General features: G+C 46.5%; 4 protein-coding genes across 4 annotated transcripts; all 4 read left to right on the top strand.

The window, feature by feature from the left end:
- Positions 1–2200: 2200 nt before the first annotated feature.
- LOC117853863 (early nodulin-93) lies at positions 2201–3570 on the top strand. The gene is made up of 4 exons (XM_034736142.2): positions 2201–2624; positions 2761–2822; positions 2921–2996; positions 3140–3570. Exons 1-4 carry the CDS (start codon positions 2561–2563, stop codon positions 3283–3285), a joined length of 348 nt encoding a protein of 115 aa, XP_034592033.1. The 5' UTR covers positions 2201–2560; the 3' UTR covers positions 3286–3570.
- Positions 3571–8352: 4782 nt separating this feature from the next.
- Positions 8353–9479, top strand: LOC117854126 (early nodulin-93). The gene is made up of 4 exons (XM_034736420.2): positions 8353–8643; positions 8785–8846; positions 8934–9009; positions 9133–9479. Exons 1-4 carry the CDS (start codon positions 8577–8579, stop codon positions 9276–9278), a joined length of 351 nt encoding a protein of 116 aa, XP_034592311.1. The 5' UTR covers positions 8353–8576; the 3' UTR covers positions 9279–9479.
- A 1974-nt stretch (positions 9480–11453) lies between these two features.
- LOC117854213 (early nodulin-93) lies at positions 11454–12197 on the top strand. Its single transcript, XM_034736516.2, has 4 exons — positions 11454–11520; positions 11667–11728; positions 11816–11891; positions 12005–12197. Exons 1-4 carry the CDS (start codon positions 11454–11456, stop codon positions 12148–12150), a joined length of 351 nt encoding a protein of 116 aa, XP_034592407.1. The 3' UTR covers positions 12151–12197.
- Positions 12198–13976: 1779 nt separating this feature from the next.
- Positions 13977–15076, top strand: LOC117853094 (early nodulin-93). Its single transcript, XM_034735460.2, has 4 exons — positions 13977–14228; positions 14359–14420; positions 14572–14647; positions 14738–15076. Exons 1-4 carry the CDS (start codon positions 14174–14176, stop codon positions 14881–14883), a joined length of 339 nt encoding a protein of 112 aa, XP_034591351.1. The 5' UTR covers positions 13977–14173; the 3' UTR covers positions 14884–15076.

Genomic DNA, 15076 nt, shown 5'->3' with positions numbered 1-15076 from the left:
GCTTCGAATTGTAAACATCATATGTCAAAACTTGTGCGAAACCTTATCAATTTTTTACCACGGCCTCTGCATATGAAATCAAAGCATCTTGCAAAATCTCATGATTTTCAAACTTCGTTTGTATTTTTGAGAATTAAACAATCATTTGGCCACACGTTCGTAGTCGTGTTTCCTTAGCAAAATGTTCGAAATTTCTTTTCATTTTCTGGGTGAGACCTCAATTTAGACTCACTAACATGAATATGATTTTTTCACTCATATTATTCCATTATTCCAACCACCTGCAGTTCAAATTTGACTTAAATCAAAAAATTACTCTAAATGAAATTAATTGATTAAATATAGCAAACAGGTCAAAAAATAGTCCATCTTCTACCATGCAGTGCCAAATGCCATACATGTGGAGTGTAAAAAGTTTGGAGGGTGGAGGAGAGGGAAAAAAAAATTATGTTTGCCGAGTGTGTGAAAAGACACTCGGCAAACCCTATATTTTGCCGAGTGTACCCCCTAGCACTCGGCAAACTATAGGGTTTGCCGAGTGTCCTATCAAGACACTCGGCACAGACTATAGTTTGCCGAGTGTCCCATCATGGCACTCGGCAAACTAGTGCCTTTGCCGAGTGCCCTATATTGACACTCGGCAAACACTAACGGCCGTCACGGAGGGGCGCCGCCGGCGGCACGAGGAAGTCACGTGGGCGTCATGTTGCCGAGTGTCAAAGTTTGCCGAGTGCCTGTTGGGTGTTTACCGAGTGTTTTTTGGGTGGCACTCGGCAAACCGGTCGTTCGCCGAGTGTTTTGTTTTTGCCGTGTGTTTTTTATGTTACACTCGGCAAAACGGTGCTTCGCCGAGTGCCCGAAAAAAAGCACTCGGCGAAGTAATTACACTCGGCGACGTTATGCTTTCCCGTAGTGAATAGTATAAGGCGTGGTACGACACAACACGATCTCCTAATTAAAATTTGACCATTCATTTATCTTATCTTATATTGTTTGTGGTTATAAATTTATAATCATTAGAGAGTGCATTTGATTACAAATCCAACCATGTTAAAGTTATATTATAAAAGTAAAAAATTATTGGCTAAATTATTGGTCAAAGATTGTAAACTTTGAATCTTGATATGCGTATGCGCCTTGTTTACAACATGAACGGAGGGAGTACGAGCCTTTTGAATAAGAGATGCTATCGGTTAATTAAAACATGGAAGGTCAGATTTTGATAACGGAGGTAACATTTTTTAATACCTCTTAGGTATCGAGATTCAATTTATAATGTTTTGATGAACCATAAAAAGGCTCATGTACCTTATTATGCAGGGACAATTAAAAATGTTAAACACTGATGATGATTCCGGACGTAACAAAAACACAAATTTATTTTCAGCTTTTTTACTTATGGAAATTATTTGAGAAACAGTGGATAAAGCCCACACTCCTGGTACTAGTATACTCCGTAGTAAGTATGCAGGAAGACCAGATCTGAAAACCCTGAAAACCGCAGCAGAGATAATCTATTCGTACAACTTTTTTTGTGGGGCGCACGCCTGCAGCCCACGGACGGAAACGCCATACCGCGTCTGCCGTTTCTGTTGCTGATGCCTCTCGCTGAAAACTGGGAGCGCCACCCTGAGTCCCTGGCCTGCAGATTCCGGCCCCAAAAAACCGAGGGCACGCCCACACGGCCACACCAGACCGCCATCTTCAGAAAAGCACTTTTGGTGCTTCTACTTGCTTGTTACTTCTTTCTGTTTTATGGAGTAAGTACAATTTACGGTTTCACAGCATAGTTACATCACTGTTATACCTTGAAACTACAGGCACTTGCCACATGTTTAACTTGAGACCAGTGACTTGAGCCTTTGGTCTGCACATGCAGCGGCGTCAAAGGCTTGACCCTGCTGCCTGTTGACAGTGCGTCATGGCTCCAGTTAGTGTGTCAAAGTAACCATAGTTGTGGACTTGTGCCTCGTGGGTGTGGTAGGTTGGTAATCTTTTTGACCCTTGTTGAGTAGAGTAGCACATAGATGCATGCCGAACCTAGCTAGAGCCCACATAACACCAATGGACCATGGGTTTCTGATCTAAACCGATCTGCTGCACACACGGTTTAGGCTTATTAAAAGCCATTATATTAATCTAATTTTCTTGAGGATCCAACTCCCAAAAGGCCGGTTGCTTGACAAGTAATCGTACCACCCACATGCTGCCATGCACCGTCTGTCTGCAAGCTATGGTGGGTAGGAACCGACGGCGATGTGTGCCCTCAAGGCTCAAGCCAAAGGTTCTCGCCGTCCAAAATCACGTCCGCTGCGCCCGCCGCTTCTCGCCGGCCGTCCGCCGATCTTCTGGGTCCTCATCATCCGGCGCTGCCTATAAATCCATGGCCTCCCCCCTGCCTCTTCTTGCATCCCATCTGTCCCACACTGCCACTCACTAGTCACTACTCACTACCAGGCGATCGATCTGCTTCATTTCCTAGCGCTTTAAGCAGACTATCTTTCGGAGTTATTCTCTCACAGTAGTTTGCAAGCACAAGATCGAGCAAGATCAAAGCAAGATGTCGACTGTGAGCCGTGCCTCCCTGGACCAGAAGCTTGCCATGGCCAAGCGCTGCTCGCGAGGTATGCGATACGTGTACGCTGTGCAAGTGCTGCAAACACATACAATTAGGTGTGTGTGTGCGTGCGCGCTCGCTACTGCTAAACAAGTCTGTCTTGAAGGCATGTACACTGACTGATGATGCTTCCATGCCTGCAGAGGCAACCCTTGCAGGAACTAAGGCAGCAGCTGTGGCAACCATCGTCTCTGCAATTCCAACCGTGAGTCTATTTCCACACCAGCACCATCATCATATCAATGTTTTCCTTATAAGATGGATAGTAAGCATCACACACATCGTTCTGCTGCTGCTGTTCAGCTGGCGAGCGTGCGGATGCTGCCATGGGCGAAGGCCAACATCAACCCCACGGGCCAGGCACTCATCATCTCCACAGGTACGACGCACTACTGCATCTCTTACAAGTTGATCGATCTCTATCACCTCCTCTGTCACTTTGAAAGATCATCGGCCTCGCTGACCTCTGAAAACATGTTCTGTAACCTAGTGCTGATGATACATGTCTTGATCATCCTGCAGTTGCTGGCATGGCCTACTTCATTGCTGCCGACAAGAAGATCCTCTCGCTGGCGAGGCGGCATTCGTACGAGGAAGCGCCCGAGCACCTCAAGAACACCTCCTTCCAAGGAGCCGGCCGCCCTCACCCAGCTTTCTTCAGGCCATAAATAGTGTACAAGACATTTGTCGAGCTACCTCTCGATCTATTCGTCACTACTAGCTACTATATGCCGTCGATAGATGTCCGAATAAACTACCAGTTTCGCTCAGCTATTAGCCCCCTAATCCTCGATGTAATAGTGGCCACTGTAATTAGTTTGTAGCATCGGTGCTCGATCCGATCCAATTCAAAACGAATGCAACTTTTTGCTGTTCCTGATCAGCACCCAACTTGTGCTTAGTCCACCTCCAAGCATGCAAAAGCGCTTCACACACTGTTGCGTCTGACTATATATGTTGTGACAAATGGCCCATATGATGTGTTGGTGTTACCCCATGTGTGAATCTCCCATCTCACGATTTGTGTTAGGCATAACGCATAAGGACAGCACGCATGCCAATCGTGCGTACAACAAAATTCTGGATTCAAGACAAATTAAAGCGTTCTCCAAGCAAAACAGGAACGATTTATTTTTCTGCGCTTGATCTGAGTATATAGATGCTCCTTCCCCATTAATACATTTGCATATGGACCCAAGCAACCTTATCTTTTCCCTTTTAAGTTTTATATTAACGCCACATGTAACTAGCAATCTTCTCTCTGAACACCTCGATCTACCAAACAATAACCCTACCACTGCCAAGTAAGTAAAACACAGCGGATAAAACAACAGGGTAAAATTGTTGCAGCTAAAGGAGAAGATACGATATTTAGCTTGGTTCTTATTAGGTTATTTTGGCGAGATCTTCATAGCGGATAAAACTACGCATCCCGGGACCGGGGGACCCCATCTGATATTCTGATATCTGAAATCTCAGCTGAAAATTATACGCCGTCGTCTCTGAATCTGAAGGGGGGATAAGCTATATCGTGTCCCTTCCTCAGAGGTGCGCACGTACGTTCGCAGGCAAGCAGCCCACAGACAGAGACGCCATGACGTCTGTGCTGCTACCCGGCGGGTGCCTATCTGAAAACCGGGAGCGCAACACAGATACAGTCCCAAAACTGAGGGCACGCACGCACACAGCCAACAAAGATCGCACCGTCACCACCAGAAAAAAAGGCTTTCTTTTCACTTTCCTTTTCCATGAACTGGGTGAGCAAGAGCGACGCCCGGATTGAGTACCGCTCACGTTTATCTTGCAGTTCTTCCAACATGCAGTTACAGCGCTGATTACTATATTGCAGATCGGAGTCGAAACCAGTGACCTGAGTACATACCGGCACGTGCATGGAGATGCAGCTAGCGACAATAGCTTGACCTGTCGGCTGTTGACGTGTGTCCTGCAGGATCCATCCTGCGCCGTGTCGAACTTATACTGGTGCCGCATTTTAATTTTTTTCTTGACGCTAACTAGCTCAGGAGCCAAACCTAACCTACAAGATTCTTGTTTTCAAAACTGTGGTTACCTGCCTACTACATGCACATGCATGGTTCCGTACGTTTGGGCAACCAGAAACCAGCAATCAATTTCGTGAGATACTCACTCACTCCATGGTAGCCACCCAGAAGCTAGAGCGGCATAAGATAGACCCCCAGCAACAGCATCTGCACCATGCAGTTGCAGGCACCGTTTGTCTGCAAGCCGGAAGTGGATAGTTCCATGTGCATCTTCAGTAACGCATGCAATGCATTCCTTACTGGTACTGATTCTCCTTGGCCAACGTATGTTTGGCTGTAGAACCCACCTGACCAACTCGACGACTGAGGCCCCGTTCGGTTAGGTCGGAACATGGCCTGTTCCACTCGGATCGGCCTGGCCCGGTTTGAAATCGGATCCGATCCGAAATAGCCGTTCATTTAGACCTTGTCCGGAATTGAATCGGGCCCATCTAGTCCTTTTCTTTCCGTCCTTGGCCCGGAATGAAGACGGCTCGTCGATGGTCCAGAACGGATTCACTTGTGGGCTTACGGCAAAGTGGAGCTGGCGGCGTGGGAGGTGTGGCTGGACCGCGCGTGGGAGATTAAGCGGAGCTGGCACGAGGACAATGGCGCTGCCCCTGACGCGGACACCACCGTGGTGGTGGTGGTGGTAGGGAAGGGCGGGGGCGGGGCGGGCGCGGGCAGAGGAGGAGGTGCGAGCGACTCCTCGCCAGCCCGATCCTAGCATGCGGGCGCGGTGGGCGGCGACGGCATGGCCATGGACGTGGAAGAGGTCGGCGCGTGCCACGACCTCAGGCTGGAGCTCCCCTCCGACTGCACTGTGGAGATCTAGTGCTACGGGTTGACGTCCGGCAGCAGCAGCCCCATCCACACCACCAGTAGTGGCGCCAACTCCCCCGGCATCGTCTCCAACTCTGGTACGATCGATCTAGCTCATCATCTATATATGGCTCTGGATCCTAGCCAGCTCTGTTCATTGCTTTCTAATATAGCTCTATTTGATCCCCTGTTTTCTTTCCTCTCCAGCTGAACACTGCTTTTGAATCAATGGTTTTGATCCTGGGGAGGAATGATTAATCACCAAGTTTCAATGAGAAACCAGGATCCACTCGATCCTGACCATGATCAAAATTTGGTCTAGCACCAATCCTATGCTACTGAACGAGGCCTGAAGGACACCTCCTTCCAGGACACCGCCGGTCAATCTGGTCAATGCCTTCAGGAGAATCAGATAAAGAGCGGGAGAAAGAAAGAAAAGATAGTGAGCGTGTAAAAAAAATTGGCCTGGTACTCCTATGCACTTACAGCTCCACTCAAGCGGGCCTTGGTCACATTCTCGGAAAATTTCTTCAAATAAGTTTCTTGTAACATATTTGAATAAATTATGCGAAAGACTTCAAATTCAATCATTTTAATAAATTTACCCTTGTTAATTTTGATTTTTTTATTTTTGTCACTTTTAGTCCTCTTTTTCCTAACAAAAACTTTTTGGTGATGAATGTTTTGAAAAATTACATATATTTTTTTGTAAAAAAAAGTTACTGAAATTATTTTTTTGGAAATTTACCAAATAATTTTTTGTTTAATATTTTATCCAAAAAAGTATGAAATTGATGATTTTGGGACAATCCTTGAGCGAGTTTCAGCGAAAACGAGCTCGCATGACAGAAAACCTTGAATGAGTTGTAGCAAAAGCAACAACACGTAATTATCGTAACTGTACATGACTTGAGCCCACATGCATGTTTGGATTTAGCACATTCCAATAGAAATGGAAGATATTTTAGTGCGAAACTTACAATTTTGGGGCAACTTAGAGTGAGTTGCAGCAAAAGCGAGCTCGAATGAAAGAATCATCCAAAAAGGGGATCAACGGAACAAAGCTCGCATCACAAAATTGTCCAAACTAATGGAAGAAAACTCGGATAATGGAGACGTCCAAATAGAAAAAAGGGAACAACATGCTATTGTCGTAACTGTACATAACTTGGGCCAATGCACATGTTTGGATTTAGCACGAAATGGAAGAAATTTTAGTGCAAAACTTACTATTTTGGAGCAACTTAGAGTGAGTTGCAGCAAAAGCGAGCTCACATGAAAGAATCATCCAAAAAAGGGGATCAACGGAACAAAGCTCGCATCACAAATCGTCCAAACTAATGGAGGAAAACTCAGATAACGAAGACGTCCAAATAGAAAAATTAAGGGAACAACATGCCATTGTCGTAACCGTACATAACTTGGACCCATGCACATGTTTGGATTTGCTTAGCACGTTCCAAAAGAAATGGAAGATATTTTAGTGCGAAACTTACGTTTTTGGAGCATCTTAGAGTGAGTTGCAGAAAAAACGAACTCGCATGAAAGAATCGTCCAAAAAAGGGGATCAACGGAACAAAACTCGCATCACAGAATCGTCCAAACTAATGAAGGAAAACTTGGATAACGGAAACGTCCAAATAGAAAAAGGGAACAACATGCCATTATCGTAACCGTACATAACTTGAGCCCATGCACATGTTTGGATTTAGCACGTTCCAAAAGAAATGGAAGATATTTTAGTGCGAAACTTATGATTTTGGAGCAACTTAGAGTGATTTGCAGCAAAAGCGAGTTCCCAGGAAAGAATCGTCCAAAAAATGGGGGAATTAGCAGAACAAAGCTCGCATTACAGAATCATCCAAACTAACGGAGGAAAACTCAAAGAACGGAGACGTCCAAATAGAAAAAGGAAACAACATGCCATTATCGTAACCGTACATGACTTGGACCCATGCACATGTTTGGATTTAGCACGTTCCAATAAAAATGGAACATAATTTAGTATGAAACCAATGATTTTGGAGCAACTTTAAACGAGTTGTAGCGAAAGCGAGCTCGCATGATGGAATCGTCCAGAAAAAGAAAACCAACATAACAAACCTCCCATTAGAGATTCATCTAAAGAAAGAACTAGCAAAAGAAAACTCGGATGATGGAGTCGTCCAAATAAAAAGAAAGAAATACATTGTCGTAATCATACGTGACTTGGCCCCCACACACATGTGTGAATTAGCGCGTTCCAATAAAAATGGAGCATATTTAGTTTTGTTCTCAGACCAAAGGCCCGGGCGCTCGGCCATACTTTTTATAAAAAGCAGAGTACTTTGTATATTACCACTAACAAGGTTCAGAGACTTTTTTCTCTCCATGCGCCTCTACCTAACAAACTCCACCATATAACAAACTCCACCATACCATTACAAACTAGCAAAACTTTGTTACAGAAAACGGGGAAGACACGATATATATTTAGTTTTGTTCTCTCATACGTTAGTTTGTTATCCCTACATCATGTACACGCAGACGGGCATATACTCCATGACGTCCATGGGGCCCAAAACCGGGAGCGCCACCCCTGATTAAATCCCTAAACTGAGGGCACAGCCACCCCGGAATACCGAATACCGTCATTATATAGCAGAAAACGTATCCTCCCCTAGAAAATACGAAGAAAAATCCTCTTTTCAAAACTTTAAAGTTTGGAGTGTGCTGCCAGTACAGTTTCGTGTGAGTCTGGAAACAAAGCTAGGCAGTAGGCCGAGACCCAGGATCCGTTTGTCTGCAACTGCAAGGCGCGCGCTTTCACCTGCATGCTCACGCGCCCAACGCCGCCGGCCGGCCAGCCGGCGAAGACATGCGTTTCTTCTTCGCCCCAAAACCACGTCCGCCACGGCGGCGTCCGCGCCCACCGGCTCCCCTCGCCCGCCGCCGTTTCCCGGGCCTGCCGCTGCCTATAAATTCAGGGCTCCTCTCCGGCATCCTGCATCTCATTCATCTCCATCAGCGCCGGTGATCACTAGTGAAGTGAGAACCTCCTCCTCGGTCGTCGTCCACACAAAACTAGCCCTAGGCCCTAGCAGCTTTAGATCACCATGCCGACCCCGGCGACCCGCAAGTCCCTTGACGAGCAGCGTGCCCTAGCCAAGCAATGCTCGCGAGGTAGACACACTCAGTATCACATACAGCTACACTGTCACTGTGGACACAAAGACTCTGCATTTTCGTTTGGTTTAGGCTTTTAGCCGATCTTATCCACTGCTTTTCGTCTCTGATTCTTGAGTACACATGTCTTGCGTGCAGAGGCGGCACTCGCAGGCGCTAAGGCTGCAGCTATAGCGACCGTCGCCACTGCCATCCCCACCGTGAGTTAATCTCTCTCTTCTCCGCCACCATGCACAATCGTGTTATCTACAATTCTATACTAACCATTTTAATGTCTGCTCGTTCAGCTGGCGAGCGTGAGGATGTCGCGATGGGCGAAGGCCAACATCAACCCCGCTGGCCAGGCCCTCATCATCTCCACTGGTAGGGTACACCACTCCTCTACTAGGTTTAGATGCATCTCCATGTCCATGGCTTCGGTTTCAGCTGAAGAAAACTATAACTGACACATGATTTGCTCAACTGAAACTCTGAATGGTTCATCAGTGGCTGGCATGGCGTATTTCATCGCCGCCGACAAGAAGGTGCTCTCACTGGCGAGGCAGCACTCCTACGAGAACGCACCGGAGCACCTCAGGGACACCTCCTACCGGGGCACCGGTCGTCACCACCCGTCCTTCTTCAGGCCATGATCGAAGAAGAAGCTACCTCTTGAGCAGTGCGTAGTTCTCAGCCGTCGATGTTGCGTTGGATGTCTAATAAATAATTTACCATATGCTATACTTGTCAGCCAGTACTAGTCTATACTATCTACTAGCTAGTACTACACCTGTACACATCGATGTGCTTGGAGAAACTATAATATATGTGTGTGGTGCTCAAGTTTATCGTAATTGTTATGAGCTTGTTCCATCATATATTGTTGATGCCCCAGTTTAAGAGTACTGCACATTTGTGCTACATGACCATGAAAAACTTGCTGTCAGAAGGCAGGGGCAAACTGTCAATGCAATCTCCCTACAAAGGAAAAAATTAAAATGATAAAAAGACTGAACATAAAACATACATCAAAGTACTTTATGTATGACTATAGCTTTTTTAGATAACAGATAAAATTATTCCAGACGCTGCATCAACAAAGAATGCACAAAGCCGTCCATTAGTGTAATTTCCAAACAAAAAAAATACACATACCATAGCATAAAACACCTCATAATTCAACACCAAGACACCACACAAGGTTTGAGATGTGGATCCTGAACCTCCACTCATGCTTGGCGAAGATGTCCATCACCGTGGCTTCCAATGTTGGCACACCATTTTATGTGGCGGACCTCCTCCTTTTGTAGCAAATGTGCAACAGTGAGTCCAATGTATTCAAACGAAAATGATCGGCATATGGGATTTTACTTGAGTTTTAATTTGTCAAATACCACTTTGTTATGAATTAGCCAGATCGCCCAACCTAAGTCACTGGTTTCAACAAAGAATCTGATACTTCGGTTGCTGACCTCATTAAGCCAATCATCAAACATATGCGAAAAGGAATTTGACGGTTTAAGATCGAAAGCAACTTGTACCGTTTTTCATCCGAATCTAGCAAAACGACAACAAGTTATGATTATGGTTATGACTATATGACTATCGCTTATGATTATAGTTATGACCGTTATAATGATGGAGGCTCACATGTGACCTCTTCCGACAACAAGCGACAAACAACACTCCCATCCGCACCCGCCAAACATCAAACATCTTCTTTTTGCGGCGTTTCTCCTCCGCGACATTCCATTTTTGGAAACCTCCCTGGGAACTTTTATAGACATCTTTTTGCTAAACTTTTTTTTGGAAAACTTAAAATGTTTACCGAAAACTTCTTCAATAACTTCTCCAAAAACTTGTCTGGAAAATGTTTTTAGAAAACTATCATAGTCTTTGTTCGCATAAATATTTCCTTCCCTCTAACCCCTCTTCGCCTCTAAATCTTTTAAATAGATCCCTCCCAAAATTAGGATAATAAGAGACGGACAATGTTGTTGCCACCCCTGCTTCTTCTGTTTCCGTTCACTTCCACCATGCCCTATCTCTCTCCCTCCCTTGAGTGGAGAATGTCATTACAGTGAGGTTTCGGGTGGCTGCAGATGGTGGCACAACCTTGATCTCTCTTTCATAAACTATATTTGGTTTTTAGGAAACTCGATGTACTTTTAATTTTATTATTATTGAATTTATTTATTCTCTTATACTTTTGCCCAACGTTTTGTCGATAGCTTTTTTAAAAAATGTACATATTTTTTGTGAGGGCGCAGCCACCACATATATCTTCAATTCCTCGTCAGCAGAAAAGCTCTATCCTTTTCCTCTAATAAAAGGTATGAAGAAAAATCCTCACCTCTTAACTTGTCCATGAATGCCCACAGTTGGCGTACTGCTAGTACAGTTTTCGTTTCGTGAGAATTTAGGCATGCAGAGAGCCCGGCCAGGAACAGTTTGTCTGCAAGCCGTGAGCGCGGTAGGGAACGTGTGAAGCGGCTGCCGACGTGGCCTGGCCGATGACGAGGCGGAGGTGGTGGTGTGAACGGCACCCTACCCTGCAAGCCCCTTCTCCCTTCTGGGCTGTCATCACCTGCTCGATCATGCGCCGCGCGCAGGCCGGCCGCCCTGCGTGCGTTTCACCTTCGCCCCCAAAACCACGTCCGCCACCGCCACGGCCCAAGCGCTGCCTATAAATTCAGGGCTCCTCCGGCATCCTGCATCTCATCTCACCTCATCTCCATCGGCTCCGGTGGTCACTAGTGAAGTGAAAACCTCCGGTCCTCCTCGATCATCCACATCAAACTAGCCCTAGCCCCTAGCTTTAGATCACCATGCCGGCGCCGGTGAACCGCAAGAACCTTGAGCAGCAGCTCGCCATGGCTAAGAAAAGCTCCCGAGGTAGCTAGACATTCTCGTATACAGCTACCGTTGACACAAATTAAGTCAGAATATTTTCGTTTGCTTGATTAACCTGTCTCTGATCGATGATTGCTTTGTAAAGTGATGTTTGATCGAGTACATACTGATCTGCAATCTGCATGCAGAGGCGGCTCTCACAGGGGCTAAGGCAGCAGTTGCAGCGACCATCGTCTCTGCAATTCCCACCGTCAGTTCATCTATCAATCTCTCTCGCTCTTCCGGCAACGTGCAATCGTGTGTCTTTTTAACAATTTTGACGTGTCCTATCGTTCAGCTGGCCAGCGTGAGGATGTCGCCGTGGGCGAAGGCCAACATAAACCCTGCCGGCCAGGCCCTGATCATCTCCACAGGTACAGCGGCTACATGCATCGATCTCTATGGCTTTTCTTCCTTCAACTGATGAACAAGATTGTAATTGCAATAACTGACACATGATTTGCTCGACTGAAACTGAATGGTGCAGTGGCTGGCATGGCGTACTTCATCGCCGCCGACAAGAAGATCCTGTTGCTGGCGAGGAAGCACTCCTACGAGAATGCACCGGAGCACCTCAAGGACACCTCCTACCAGGGCACCGGTCGTCTCCACCCGTCCTTCTTCAGGCCATGATTGGACAAGAAGCTACCTCTTGAGCACCAGTAGTTCTCAGCCGTCGATGTCCATCCAAATAACCTACTACTTGAGATGTGTGTTTGGAGAAACTACAATATATAGTGTGTGGTGCTCAAGTTTATATTGTAATTATGAATTTCCATCATATATTCGATACCCCAGTTTATTAAGAGTACTGCAACTTTGTGCTACATGACCATGAAAAACTTGCTGTCAGAAAACTTTCCTTCTTCAGATCGATGATGGACGAAGTAGCGTTGTATTGTACTGTGCCATCCACTAAAACATAGCCAACACCTCAAGAAGGCAGTGGCAAAAGCTCAATCTCCTCGCAATGGAAAAAAATAAAATAATTAAAAATGAACATAAAACAGGCACGAAAGTACTCCATGTATGACTATAGCTTTTTCTAGATAAAATAGTAAAATTATTCCAAACACACTGCATTAGCTAGCGAAGGATATGATGGACAAAGCTATCGATTATTACAACTCCAAGAAAAAGGGTACACACCATATAGCATTGAACACCTTGTAAATACCAAGACATCACACATAAGTTTTGAGACGTGAATCCTACCCATGCATGCAAACTGGTACCATTCTTCCGTTGAATCTAGCAATACGACAACGATTACGGTTATGAATGTCGCTTATGATTATAGTTGCAACCGTTATGATGACGGAGGCTCACGCGCAACCCCTTCCGACAACAAGCGACAAAAATGCTAAACTTTTTTATGCATTATTATTTCTCCACCACAACATTCCGTTTTCAGAACTTCCCATGATGAACTTTTGCGGAAAACTTTTTCACTAGAGTTTTTCGCGAAAACTTGGAATGTTTTACCAAAACTTTCTTCACATAACTTTTTTCTTGAAATGTTTTTTTCAAAAAATTCTTCAAATTAGTTTGTTACCATTATGTTCTTTTTGCAATATCTACACAGTTGATAACACCATGCACACAGCTGGATCCCATCTGATTATCTGGAATAACCTCAGCAGATAATTAAATAAACCAACATCTCCTTCATCAATCTTGGACAAACAAACCAAGGGAAAAAACATAAAAAAAATTGGGTTAATTTGAGTGCAACGGAATAAATAAAAATATATAGGAGAGTATTATTTAATTTTATTCTCACCAAGTTATCGTATTTTTAGCACAGCCGTCTCTCCAGAACGCCCAGCATCTCCGCAGGGGATAAGCGGGTTGCTCGAAAGCTCATCAGCCCACAGAGAGAGACACTGGGGCCGATGGGGCCGGCGGAGCGGTCTCTGCTGTTGGTGCCTGCAGCCCTCCTGCCGAAAACTGGGAGCGACACCCTGATTGGGTCCCGAACTCCCAAAACCGAGTGCACAGCCACCCGGATCAGATCACTGTCATCAGAACAAAAAAAAAAGGCCCTTTTTTACTAGCTTTCCATGAACGTTCTTCCATCCATTGCTAACGCCGCTCACGTTTTCTTACAGCTCAGGTACGCGGTGGATCCGTCCCGTTTGTTCTCCGGCTGTTGGTGAAACTGCACGAGGTGATGACGTCGTGACGAGGCGCAGAGCAGAGCAGTAGAGCGGCAGAACAGGAAGAAGGTGTGGGCAGAGGTGCGGAGACCCATGCAGATGCCGATAGCGTCCATCTCCAAGCCTCCGGAGTCCGGAGTACTAGCGGATAGGGACGCGTGATCACCCGAGGACGTGGCGTCACGCGACGCGCCCCGGCCCTGGCTCTCACGCATCGCCACCTCGCCTGCGCCCCGGGCACACATGGTTTCGGCCTCGCCCACAAAACCACGTCCGGCCTCCGCGCCCCCGCCCGCCGGTTCCCCTCTGCCCCCGCCGGTCGTTTGGGCTCCCTCCCGATGCTATAAGTTGACGGCCTCTCCTCGCAACCCATCCATCCCAATCCTCGCTCACTCATCGCTCTCAGTCTCACTCTCACTGCCGCTAGCTGCTCACTCTCGCCACCCGCCGATCCGCTTCGTCCTCGGTAGCTCTAGCCTCAGGAGCAGTCGTTCATCATGTCGGCCGCGTCCCTTGACCAGAAACTCGCCCTCGCCAAGCGCTGCTCGAGAGGTAAATAAAATGCACAGATACAGCATACGTTGATGAGTTGATCCGACTGAACTCTGCACATTAGTTTTGTTAATGCTTTTTGTGCACTGACTGAGACTGACTGATGATTACGTGCCTGCATATGATGCAGAGGCGACACTCGCAGGAGCCAAGGCAGCAGCTGTAGCGACCATCGCCTCTGCGATCCCCACCGTGAGTTCATCTCGTTCTCTGATCCCTCCACAAGTGTTAAAATGTGACAGCATCAGTCTGCAGTATCTTACCATTCTGCTGATTGGTATCCTTTCCTTCAGATGGCGAGCGAGTACCTTACCATTCTGCTGATTGGTATCCTTTCCTTCAGATGGCGAGCGTGCGGATGCTGCCATGGGCGAAGGCCAACATCAACCCCACCGGCCAGGCCCTCATCATCTCCACAGGTCTGTTCTGCTTCTGCATCTTCCTCTCTCGCTTCTTGACATGGGCAGGCTTCACTGAATCATTCGTTTGTTGGTTATGGCTTCTTTCAGTTGCTGGGATGGCATACTTCATCGCCGCCGACAAGAAGATCTTGTCGTTGGCGAGGCGGCACTCGTTCGAGAACGCCCCGGAGCACCTCAAGAACACCTCCTACCAGGGCGCCGGCCGTCCCCACCCGGCTTTCTTCAGGCCTTGATGGGCTCACAAGTCACAACCAAGACTTGTGCTGCCGTGTATGTTTGGATGCAACAATAAGCAGGCCCCTGCAGTGCAGACCTCTGCTAAGCTTAATAGCATAGCTTCTGCCTTCTGCAGAGCGGCGTAGTCTTTGAATACTGTCAGTGTAACTTCTATCACGGCAATGAAATACTACTAGTTCTTGTCATGTA

Source organism: Setaria viridis, chromosome 4, assembly GCF_005286985.2.
Source record: "Setaria viridis chromosome 4, Setaria_viridis_v4.0, whole genome shotgun sequence".
Classification (NCBI taxonomy): Eukaryota; Viridiplantae; Streptophyta; class Magnoliopsida; order Poales; family Poaceae; genus Setaria; species Setaria viridis.
This window is presented reverse-complemented; position numbering and strand designations above follow the sequence as displayed.